The sequence below is a fragment of the Eurypyga helias genome, unplaced genomic scaffold (assembly GCF_000690775.1).
Source record: "Eurypyga helias isolate BGI_N326 unplaced genomic scaffold, ASM69077v1 scaffold32987, whole genome shotgun sequence".
Taxonomy (NCBI): domain Eukaryota; kingdom Metazoa; phylum Chordata; class Aves; order Eurypygiformes; family Eurypygidae; genus Eurypyga; species Eurypyga helias.
In genome coordinates this window covers 1,837-14,183 of record NW_010261644.1, presented here as the reverse complement: position 1 = coordinate 14,183, position 12,347 = coordinate 1,837, and the positions used below count along the sequence as shown (strand labels likewise).

Below are 12,347 nucleotides of genomic sequence, written 5' to 3'. Positions count from 1 at the left end.
GGTGGCCCCCCCACACACACCTTCCATTGCCAGCGGAGGCTGCCACAGCACTCAGGGCTCCCGCAGCGCAGCCGGGATAAACGGCCCCGAGCCAGCGGGAGGCTGATTTCCTCTCTTCATCTGCTGCCCACAATTTGAGGGCCATTACAATCAGGGAGCGGGGTGATTTAACGGGCTCCTTCCCGGCCCAAGAACCTTTCACCCAGTGATGAAACGCTTACGGAACTCTGGCGATGCGGCTGAGCTCGTCCATCAGGTTCTCCCGCCCTGCGAGGTGTTGACCATGAACTTCCTGCAGGGATGGAACTAGCCCAGAAATACCATGAGGATGAGGAGCTGGTCACGAGGAGCTGATCTGGAACTGCACTTTTAGAGAAGACAACAGGTGCTCAGAACAGTGGCTTTAAGGTGTTTTTATTTTAGTGTTCCATGAAAACCAAAGGCATTTAAAAACAAATAGGTACCCAGGCTAAAAGCAGACAGTATAAACAGGAAAAATACATTCAGATCCTTCAATAATAAAACAACACGTTTGATTCTTAAGGCCCTAAAGTCCAGGTGAAGCATCTTGCTGGACATGAAATGCCAGTCCCCTTACGCCAGAGACAGGCTTTAACTAGTATTGCCAATAAAACACTGAGGTACACGGTCTGTGCAATGCTTTCATGGCCACGGAAGTCGAAGCGTGGCTGGTGCAGGACCACGACCCCGCAGCAGCACCCGCAACCACCGGAGAGAACACCCCAGGGGCAAAAACCAAACACAACCCGGGGTCGACCTCAACGGACAGGGCTGTAACTGGCAAAAAGGCTGCCAGGAGAGGATGTTACAAGTTTTAAGGCTTCACACCTCCAAGGAGGTGGCTAAGAGGATGCACTGCCGCTTTGTTTCTGTGCGTGGAACCTCAAGACGCGGGTTCTTGCCAACAGGAACGCACATGGGTCCAAAACCCACACTCCAAAAGCATCGCACAGCACTGCAGTGCCTCCAGCAGCCAGCGACCCCGCAGCAGCCATCTGGTTCAAAAGGAGGCCAGCAGGAAGCAAGAGCCCAGTCCTGCTTCCCCTGCGTCCAGTGACCAGTACCGACAAGGCCCTTCTTGGACCACCAAGTCACCGCTCAGAGGCACAACCGTTTTTTCCGATTTCTCTGACCTAGAACATCAGAAAGCTGTGGAATAAAGCCTAAAACCCAAGTTTAATAGTGAGGTACAGGCAACTGTTTCTTTCCAGAGATACAAGGCACGAGGAGGAAACGCATTAATCCTTCATCTTCCTCACTATTCCAAGGCACGAGAAGCAGCAGCTTTCAGAAAGGCCAACCCGTACCGCTCAAAATTAAAACCACCGGCCGAGAGCTCGGGCGTTCTGCGTTTCAGACCCTTCATTCACAGAAGAGGGTACAGCAGAAATAGCCCCTTTCACTGAAGGTATCTGCTCAAATAAAAATAAAATTAGAAAAATAAAAAGTACCTGAAGTCTTAGAAGACTCCTAATGCTTAAGGCTGGTTTCAACCCAAGCTTCCCGTGGGGGACAGCTCTGTCAGGAAAGCTCCAGGCTTTGGTAGTTAGTCAGTTTACAGTAATAAAAATGTAATTAATAGCTTTCTTTTCTTTTGAATTTTCCAATAAATGCATACATCTGTAGGCAAATATATTAAACTACTCTTCACTACAAAAAAAGTCTTTGAGAAGATACCAGGAGTTTTCAGTGTTTTATGAAAAGAGTAAGCAGACTACTGGCAGGTTGATCGTCGATCCAGCTGGTCTAGTCCCTCAATAAAGTGCTTTGCTGTCAAAAAACTGAGTTAGAACTCGCCCCTTTTGAGCTACGACGGGGGTGACCCAACAGACCCTCTCAGCTTCCCAAGGTAGGAGCATTTGCTTCGGTCCTCTGCCACCCGCTCCGGTATTTCAACGCTCTTCTAAGCCTTTCACGGCTCTCGCAACCCTGATAAATCCCAGAGATCGAGAGGCATCTGATTTCTTTGACCTTTGACAAGAGCTCGTCAAAAGAAAAGCCATGTTTGTTTTTCCAGTGGAGGCAGCCTGCTGTGGCAGCTGCTCGACAGCGCTACGCCGTCACCTGCTGTCCGCGCGACGGGGAGGAGATTGTACCTGTCTCCATCCGGCTGCCAAGCAGCCAAGCCTTAGGGGAGCTGATCCACCGTCTAGCAAAACCAGCTCTTTCTCAGCTACCTAAAACGCTCCTTCCAAGTCACAAGAAAACCAGATCAGACGTGCGCACTAGTGCTGTGACCGGCCCCGTCCCCAGGGGAGGGCGATTTGGTTCCTCGCTTGGCCGCATACGGAATGCGCGAACCAAAGCGTTGTTGAGACTGATCCCCTCTGAAGGTCGTTCCAAGGTGAGCCCCAGCTCCAAAATCCAAAGTGTTTCAATGTCATAAACTGCAACGGTGTCAAGGAAAAAATCCCAGCGCTCCCACACAGCAAGAGCCACGGGCCACGCACGTGTACTGTGGAACCCACACCTGGTAAAGACCCCAGGGCAGAAACCAGGCGTACCTTTGCCTCCCTCGTTTGAACGACCTTCAAACCAGGAGTCTGAAGTCTATCAGAGGCCAGCTTCTGGTTTCAAACACACCTTTGGCCCAAATTCACTGCTACCGTTCCTACAGCGGACAAACGTACCGTGAGATCTCAACGCTTCCATAGCAAAGAACACACCTTCCCCTTGGAGAACTGCTTTGAAACCGTACGTCCTTTATGCCACCAACTCAGCTTTGCTTCTTCCCTTCCCACGGAAGATTTACCTTGCATTCAACCTTTAGGGCATTAATTACTTTAAAAACACATCCCACGCCGCCCTGGTCTGAAGCACACATCTTTGGCCTTCTCCCGTGTAGTTGTTAATTAATGTTTTTTTAAAACCCTCCAAATCCTCACGCTCTCCTGTACAAGACACTGTATTGCACTACGACTTAGGATATGGAAAGAAGAATAAGTGATCTATCCAATCTGCTACGAAATAGAACCATTAAAGAGAATTCTTCACAAAGGATCATCAGTGCCTTGCTGCCAAGCAAGACACATCAAAAACCCTTCATCCTTCCTAGCAGGACCAGCCTTTGGGTTGCACACCTGAATAGATCTTCCCAAACAACGCAAAGAAACCAACAAATAAGTAAGTTGACTCCACTTCCGGCCTCCATACACAAGACCTGACGAAACGACTAATCAATCTGAGAGCTGCTCAAGGCAGGAACAGGAAAGAGGGTATTTTCTGCGGGCAGCACAACCAGTACCGCCTACTTCACGCCGTCTCCTTATTCACCAGACCCCACCGGTGGGAATTCAGCCCTTGGTTCGACCAACGCCCTGAGAGCTTTTACATCTTCCCGGCTTTTTTGTTTCCCGACATTGACACCCGCAGAATGTTTGGGGTTTCCTCCATGACTCTGACGAGCAAGTTGTCGATGTAGTCTTCAAGCTCACGGACCTGGAGATCTTTCTTGGTAATGGTATCCTTCTGTTTCAAGACCAGCTGGATCAGCTCATCGTGTGTTAGCTGAGCGTACGCGTAGGCAGGATCCGAAGGATCGTATTTCTTCGAGGGAGAAGAAAGACAGGGTCATTACAGACACACAGGCATTTCAAAATAGCGACGGTGATGTCTGGTAGATTGTGGAATTTAAGGCACCAGCGAACAGCTTTACACACGGTGTCTGCAGAACCACAGCTGCTCCTCAGGAGCTTTACTGCGCTTCGTAGCGTTTGAAAAGTAAGTTCCACTCAAAGGACATTTTGGAAATCATTTTAGGCTCAAGAAGAGCCGGCTCAGAGCCACGCTGCGCAACCGTCCAAGCACTAACGACGACGCGGGGAGGCGGGCAGGCCAGGGAAGCTTTCTGTTACAAAGCACCTTCTGGGCCATCAGCAAAGCTAGCCTGGAAAAACACACAAAGTGCTTCCAGAGCGCAGAATAGCTTTCTGGAGGAAGAAAGAGCAACTGCCTCAGCGTAAGTGCGTGCTACTTAGGGCACAGAGACACCATTTACAGAGCTCAGGCAGTCTTCTCCAGAAGAGAAGGCGGGCTCAGAGCGAGAGCGCAGTTATGGACGCTAACCAGGCCATCGGTTTTAGCCCAAAATCTTTGCATGAGGTCAGTTCTGCAGCTCAACTCTGCTGCAATTTATGTGGCAAGAATGGCAGGCTGGGTCCAGGCAGCCGCCCGTCCAGCTTAGCGAAGTCGCGTGGAAGTTACAGCCACGCGCCGCCAACTGCCGTCGTTTCTAGACACGCACTGGGACAGCTACTGCCTGAAACACATCGAAGACGCGGAAAGCCAAATTCAGGTTAAACAGCAAGAAACACCCACCTACGCCTTTGGCATTTCCCCCTTATCGCAGTTATCGCTGTGAAAACACAACTCCCCCGAAAAGTCTGCTTTTAACCCTTAAGCAGGCTTGACAGGCACTTGGCAGCCGCCGCCGACTCCTCCAGCTGCCCTCTCGGCGCTAAAGCGGAGCGCTGGCGTGCAACCGGCTCACGCACTCCACCAAGCATCGTTTCTTACGGGGAATCGGAGCACGGCGCCAGGATACTAATTACAGCTCATTCAAACCAGCAAAACGTCAAGTTTGAATCGTCTAACTGGCATTTTCTTCTTTTCCACTCTCACCAGAAGGAGGCGCTGCAGGGATTTTGGTGCTCATTTTCCCCAAAAACCCCCTAGAGACGGTACCCAGGGACTTTCCCTGCTGACCCGCTCCCGGCCATTCTGATCAACGTGACTTTCAGGCAGCGCCCCAAGCCTGGAGGTCTCTTTGGAAACCACGATTCTGCAAAAAACCTCCCTTAAATCCCAGTGATTATGCAAGCTGCACGGCTACGCTTTCAGGAAGCCGCCGTGATTTAGGTGCAGGCGCCCGGCCTCAATCCGCACAGGACATCAATGCAACACACTACAAGCCACCCCGAGGTCACTTTTTCCCACCTTCTCGGCTTTGAGAGCCACGGACTTATTTCAGGGCGAAAACAAGCTTTGGGGACTAATCGCCTCTGAAAATAAACAATGACTCATGTGTCCAACCCTCGGCTCACACCCACGTTAGGCAGCTCCCACACGTCACCAGCTCCCAGGGTAGCACCCGTCGTGCCGTGAGCCACCCGCCGTCCTGTCACAGCCACCCTGCGGCTCTCACACCTCCCGCTCACCTCTGGGGAGTCAGACACCCCAAGCTCCCCTCCACCGGGGATCCCCTCTGCAAACCAGAGCCACCAGGGCCGGACAAAACACATTTAAAGACTATCCCTGCCTTTGGGGATGGACAGAAAGAAAGTTCACCCCCTCCCCAGGTCTAATAGCCACTGTCCTCCTTCTGCTCAGGATATGTGACCTGGGAACACTCTCAAGTACACAGACTCCGTCCAATTTACCGCTTCAGCTTTGGGAGAAAGCGCCGCTTTCCTGCATACCTTGACGTTCCTCTCGAGCAGCTTTTCATTCATCGTGCTGATGACATTCAGGTTTTTACTCGGGGAATTGTTGGCGGTGGCGTTCATCGGCTTCACAGGATGGAGCCTGCAATGTTAAAAACGGCCTGTGTTATTAAGGCAGCACGTACGACACCAGCACTACGCAGAGCTTCAGACTAAAACCTAATCTAGCAAGAAATTGGGAAAAAATTCCTACCATCTCTATCTCCAGGGAGATAAGAGACTCAGCTTCGGGAAGACAGGCATTTCTAAGCTATAGGCGTTATCTCGAGTATACTCCAGTTCTCTTTTCTACTCTCTCTTGACTTAGGGCATTGGAGATGATGAAGAAGTAACACGGGAAATGCATCCTTAATGGTCTGTCGCAAGAGAAGGCAGCACACAGCAGCAGTTCCTCTGATCCCTCACGCACTACTATTTGAGCCCGGCTTTCCTAACGAGAGCCTACTTGTGGTTCTGGCAATGTAGCAAATACTCCTACTACCCTGGGACAAGCACGTATTGCACCTTTTGCAATCTGAACTTACGCCATAAGCTGCCAAAAAGCACCATCTGCACTTGCTCCAGGAGGATTAACATCACCAATTTTAACACAGGAAGAAAAATGGACTTGCATCGCAGCAAACGCCAACCCAGCAGTGTGCCAGTGCTCTGCAGGTAGAGTACCGAGGGCTGACGGGTCAGTGGCACCGCTCCTCCTCGGACAACAGCCCAGCAGGCAGGAGCTGCCAACAGCGCCGGCGAGCAGCCACGCGTTCTCAGGATAGAGAGCCTCCAGCTGCATCGCTTGCTGCGGTTCACTCCGCGGCCCAGGAACCCCGTTTGGCCGGGAAAGGGAGCATCCCAGTTTATCAGGCTTCCCATCTCCGTTCTCCCATCTCTGAAAAATGGATCAATTCCAGTCCATTTCCCCCAGTTTGATGAAACGACACCCCTCCTTAAACTGCAGCCAGTTTTCCCTGACAACTTTCCTCAGGGTGGCGTTAGGAGCGGCAGGTCCCCTGGAGCGCTCTGGGCATCCTTCGGAGCCGCACAGATTTATCTGGCGTCAGCAGTGATCCCGGGCTGGCATGACAGGACCCAGGCCCTGACAAATCTGCGGGCCGGAGGAAGTTAAGGCTGCACAATGCCCCAGCACTGCAAAGAGGAGTGAATTCCCGCATCTGGAGAGACGGATCTGCGCTCAGAGGAAGGAAAAGCAAAGCTCCCATCAGCACTGAGACACTTTCTGTGCGTTTCCCATATTCTCTCACCTGTGCTTGGGAGACACGGTTTCACCACTCTGCTGAGTCTGGCTAGGGGATGATTCAGAGGGTGAAACCCATGCCTGAAGAAGCTTCTTCTTGCCAGAATTTCCTGCTTTATCTGCGAAGCCCTCGGCTGTTGGCTTTTTCGGAGACTCTGCTCTATGACTTGGGGTGTCAGAGAGGAGGGAATGAGAGGAAGAGCAGGGCTGGGAATTACTTGACAGGGAAGAAGAGGAAACAGAAGGCTCAAAGAAGTCACACTTCAGTTCTTGTTTCCCAAAATTACTCTCGTGCTCCCTAGAACGAGACGTCATACTTAAGCCTGAGTCAGCTACCTGGTTATTGATGCTGTGGCCATCCCCTCTGGCAGGCAGCACGGATGGTTTGCCTGGCTTGCAAGCATCAGGAGCATTTCCTCCTCCTCCAGGAGCAGCCAGGGTTACTGGGGCTGCAGCAGAGCTACCACAGCGCTCTGCCTGTTCTTCATGCAAAGGCAGTAAAACTAGGGCCTGCTTTCCAGCCTCTGAAACGGTTTTGTCACCTGCAGTGGCACCACGGTTCTCCTGACAGTCACCCAGCAGCTCTTCATCAGAGTCTCCCTCCGGAATAACTGGAAGGCTGGCCAGTTTTGAACTACGGTCTCCGCTAACGGGAATGGCAGACTTTAGATTTTTAAGACAGTCAAATAAATCGTCGTCACCTACAATTTTTAAATGCCCGTTACCGGGGTCGATCACCGGAGGAGCGACAGCCTCGAATGAGCCTCTCTGGGGGAGGCACCCAGGAGCATCCGAGGCTTTATCATCAGGCGATGGGAGCCCGGGTGCAGATTTTACGCCGTCGCCGGAAGGCGGCACATCACCACTTAACCCGGCCTGAGACACCGGCGAGCACTTTGTCAGCGTTAAAGACAGCCGCGGAGCCGGCTCTGGAGTGACCAACACCCCACCGCCAGCCCTCCCCGCAGCGGTTTCCCGTGGGGACGGAGCACAAGCTCCCAGGGTTGGTTGGGCAGATGCTACTTGAGAAAACGAGTCGTTTTTATCACGGGGAGTTGCCTGGGGCTCTGATGCGGGTGCATATTCTTCCCTCCTCTTTTCACCAGAGATCTGCTGCTCATTCAGCTCGGTCTCAGGAGAAGGTGGCTGCTCCCCACCCACCTCCATCAAGAGGCTACTACTACACTTTGAGAGAGGTGCAAAGCGTTCACTGTCCTTTGGGGGGGGTTGAGTATCTACACCACCCACTCCCACACCACCCGGAGCAGCCGTCTCGCGGTTTCGGACGGGACCTGTGCTGTCATCAGAGGGTTCTGGCAGTGGGTAGCACCCTACTTCCAGTTCCTGAGCAAACCCTGCTCTTCCTCCCGTGGTATCCGAACCCGAAAGTAACATTTCACTGAAATCAGAGCCCTGTTTTCTATGTTCCTGCCCAGCCAAATCCTCATCACCTGACGGAACGCCCTCAGATCCATCAAGGGGAAAGGACACAGACTTCAGGTTGCCTAGCTCACTTCTTTCCAAAGAAGTCTCGACCTGAAGCTGAGGAGAAGGGCACTGCTTCTTTGGAGCCAGACCAGGGTGGTCAGAAAGGGTGCCAAGCGGCTTTGCTACAGCTCTGACGTTACTAGTTAAAGCCACAGCGGAAGAGCTCCCTGCAGCATGGCGACCAGAGTGTTTCGGCTCAGCAGGGTGTCCTGCTGGGGAACAATCTTCATCACAGGGAAGGCAGAAAGGGGAAGAACTAGCAACAGCTTGGAAACCTGGCGCATCTGGCTCCCACCCAAGCCGGGATACAAAGGGATTATTGTCATTAAAACGACAATCAGAGGGGAGAGAAGGTGCAGGTGGGCAAGAGAGACCCCGGGAAGCCCCCGTATCACAGCTTTCAGGCCCGTGGCCCCGCAAGCTCTGCCCCCACTCCGAAGCAAAAGGATTATTCCCACTACCAGAGACCTGCCCGGGAAGAGGCGCTTTGGAAACGGAGGCTGCAAGATGATGGGAAGAAGGGAAACAGGCAGTGCCTTGGGGATCCGGGGCTGCGGATGCCCTGCCCCACTTGGAAGCAAAGGGGTTCTTGCCATTCAAAAGCTCTGCAGCAAAAGGAGGAGCAGGAACAGATGCAGGAGAACTAGTAATGTTTTCAGAGTCTGGCACTTGGACTTTTTGTCCCGTTTTAGAAATAAAAGGATTATTCTCGCTACTGATGCGGTGTACAGAAAGAAAAGCAGGAAGGGAATCAGGTGCAAGAGTAGGAAGCGTGGCTTTGGTTTCGTCCTCTGAAGGCACGCCCGGTCTGCAAAAAGGGGACAAAAAACTCGCATGTCACTTGCGGATGCAACACGAGGCAGGAACAGACAAGCTTTAGCACCAGACTCCACCAGCCGTAACACTGGAGATGCATTAAAACTGTCAGAGACCCCTGAGCCTTGCTGCCAGACTTCACGCATTTCAACCTGCCTTTACAAAGCACCCCACGGGTCTCAGGACACCTCTGGGTTCGCAGAGGTCCCTGCGGTACCTGCTTTATGCACCCTCTCGTCTTCTGCATCCCCAGCAATTTCGTTAGCGAGACCCTTACGGCGCAAGACACTTAAACACGAGAGGCACTGAAAGGAAGGAGTTAGAGACGGACACAAAACGTAGCATATTAGTAGGACACCCCCATAAATATATAAAAACACACAGAGAATTTATGTATTTTTATATATGTATGAGAAGCATAAAGGAGCAGAATTTCCGAAAAAGCCGCATGGACAAATTCCCACCAACCTCCTTCGTGTCGCTGTGAACAATGACGAGGGCGGAAGGGCTCCGAGATTAACACGTTTGAAGACCACAGCCAAGTACAGAGGAGGAGAGCAGAGCCGTTAGAACTGGATTTCAGCCCCCGGGGACGTGCAAGTCGCACAGCTCAGCCACAAGTTAGTTTTTGCAAGAGATCCAAGCAAGAAACATCACCCCTGTGGTACCTGAGAAGATGCCTGCACCCACTATTTCAGCATCACTTACAAGAAGCACCCCTATATCGACCTCTTGTCATGCCAGAAAGAACTCAGAGTTACTATTTGTTATTAAAGCGCCCAAAGGCTAGCTTAAAAATCACCAGACACCCTGCAGAGCGACACGCGGTGCGGCACACAGGACGCCAGGCCGAGAAGCGCTGCTCTGTGGCAGGAAGCAGCCTAGTAAGAGCCTGTCACCACCGCTGTGGTGATGTGCACATCACTATTTCTGGCAACCTCCGAAGCGAACGTGACCGACCTGGGCTTGACGGCTTTGGTCTTCGCCGCTGCAGCAGCTCTTTCAGGTTTCCGGTCTTCCTCAAAAGGGCTGAGCGGCTGCTTGCTGGCAAAGACGTCTTCCGAGGGATTCCCTCTGCTTAAATCTGCTGGAAGGTCAAGACACTTGGCCTCCTGTTCACTCTTCTCTTCTTGAACCTTGTTCTGCTCATCCTGCAGGGTTCTGTCGGGAGCGTTCTCAGCATCACCGGTCTTCGCTGCTTCCTTCTTCCCTGTGACCAGGGAGAGCAAGGCAGGCTTTCTGTGGTCCGTTTTTCTAGGCTCTTTCAGAACGTCAACACTGGGAGGAAGGCTGCTTTCCAGGTACTCTTCGCCGCTAAGCAGTCTGTATGACGGCAGAGTCATAGATTTAAAGGTCTCCAGGGATGCAGACCCAGAGAAAGCACGACTAGGAGATGTTCTTCCCGTCTCCTCAGGTCCTTTAGTCGATCTGGAAGACAGGTTCTCTTCTGAAGCAAAGTGCTGCTTCCTCCTGAAGTTGTGAGGAGAGGGGGAAGAGGCTGGAGTGTTATCCTTCGCCGTGCTCTCTTCCATATAAACGTGACTGCCATTGATACACAGACTGGACTTGGAAACGGGATCGCTTTTGGATTTAAGGCCACTGAATAAAGAGAGCCCTTCTTTCTTGGTGTGGCTAGTGGTTACTTGGTTTAGCTGCCTGCTGTCCACAGCTGCTGTTTTACGAGACTTAAATACAGGAGAAAGAGAAGACTTCTCTTCCAAGGCATTTCCAAAGGTTTCTGGAAAAAATAAACAGGGAGAAGATCAAAATGGAAGAATGTCCTTTCCCCCGACACTCCTTGACAGTCCCAGAGCTTCACAGTCACGAACGGATGGCAGCAGCATGGCAAGTGTGACTACACCAGCCACTGCCAAAGCTCCCGGTCCCCTACCACTGCCAGCCCTCGGCACACCAGATCGCACGCGCCGGTCCATGACCTAAAGCCAGTACTCACTTTCCGAGGTTGGAGAGGTCTCAGACTCCTCGTCATCCCATTGGGACTGGAAGTCGCTGGGATGAAGCCGAACCCTCTCGGTGACGGGCTGCTGCGTCGGCAGGACCGACATGGACTGGGAGAGGGAAGTCTTCTGCAGGCCAGGTTTGGAAAACAGGGTTTTGAACTTGGATTTCTTCTTTTCCTTCTCAACTGACTCATCTTCGCTGTCAGCGGGGGAGTGAGTCGTGCTGGGAATGATCGCCGACGCCGTGTCGGAAAGCCCGCTGCTCCTCTTCCCCTTGAGCTTGTCTTTGAGCTTGCCAAAGGGCGAGCGAGACTTGTCTTTCATGGACAGATCAAACATACTGGCTGTCATGTTGCTCCTCATAAACTGGATATCCACTTCGATCTCCCCTCTCTCCTTTTCCTTCTTCCCTGGTTTGGAGCGAAGCTTGTACCACCTGCAGAAATGAGATCCCTTTTACAAACAAGTTCTTGGGAGGCACGGGCAATTTAGCACAACAGAGGGTGTTTATGCTTTATAAATCAAATAAGCCTACAGCGCAGGGGAAGAAAAGAAAAGCCTTTGATTTTACAACCACATCATAATTATACAGCCCCAGATGCCAAGGAATACATTTCTTATTGTAAATAGAAAGTTATTAGTGGTTTATTTTCTTAAACCCAGACCAGGAAGGGTTAAAAAAAAGAACAAAAAACCCAAAAGACAGCATGGAATTCCTGTATTTCAGCTCAGCCACTCATTTCTGTCCTTTTATCTGGCTTCCCCATTCGCAGAGGATATAGGACTTTGAAGTGGGTGCAAAAGAAGCAGCCTCAGAGAGCTGAAACTGGTACCAGAGAGCTGCACACAGCCCCACGCCCTCATACCTTTCATTCCAGCTTCCTTTCAGTTGTTATCTTAACCAAGGAACCCCTAATCAGCACAAGCAGAGCCAAACCCAGCCTTACAGACCTCTGGGGTTTTCCACTGACCTCTACCAGCGTGACCGGACCACCTTATCCCCGTCTGAAACGCAGCTCCAGGGTATTAAGCAAGTGCTCAGGGTATCCTAAACTGCAAACCCACCACCCCCTGAGCTGCAAACCACGTTAGGGCTGGCCAAGGAAATCAGCGGCACGGCGCACCAACACGCTTCTGTCTATCGCCAGAGCCACAGACTGCCCCGCTCCGCAGAACGATGGGAAAGGCCAGCTGGAAAACGCTGGCTTCTTAGAATCACAGACTAGTTTGGGTGGGAAGGGACCTTAAAGATCATCTAGATCCCACTCCATGCCGGGGCAGGGATTCCTTCCACTACACCAGGTTGCTCCAAGCCTCATCCAGCCTGGCCTTGGACACTTCCAGGGATGGGGCATCCACAGCTTCTCTGGGCAACCT

The 12,347-nt window shown here is 52.0% G+C and overlaps 1 protein-coding gene across 1 annotated transcript; it reads right to left on the bottom strand.

Annotated features, from left to right (window-relative positions):
- Positions 1 to 3,348: 3,348 nt before the first annotated feature.
- On the bottom strand, positions 3,349 to 11,406 carry RAB11FIP1 (RAB11 family interacting protein 1 (class I); the record flags this gene model as incomplete). Its single annotated transcript, XM_010155442.1, has 4 exons — positions 3,349 to 3,567; positions 5,439 to 5,544; positions 9,970 to 10,747; positions 10,964 to 11,406. Coding segments are annotated over 4 exons (1,546 nt in total), but the record flags the coding sequence as incomplete, so codon positions are not given.
- Between the last annotated feature and the right edge of the window lie 941 nt (positions 11,407 to 12,347).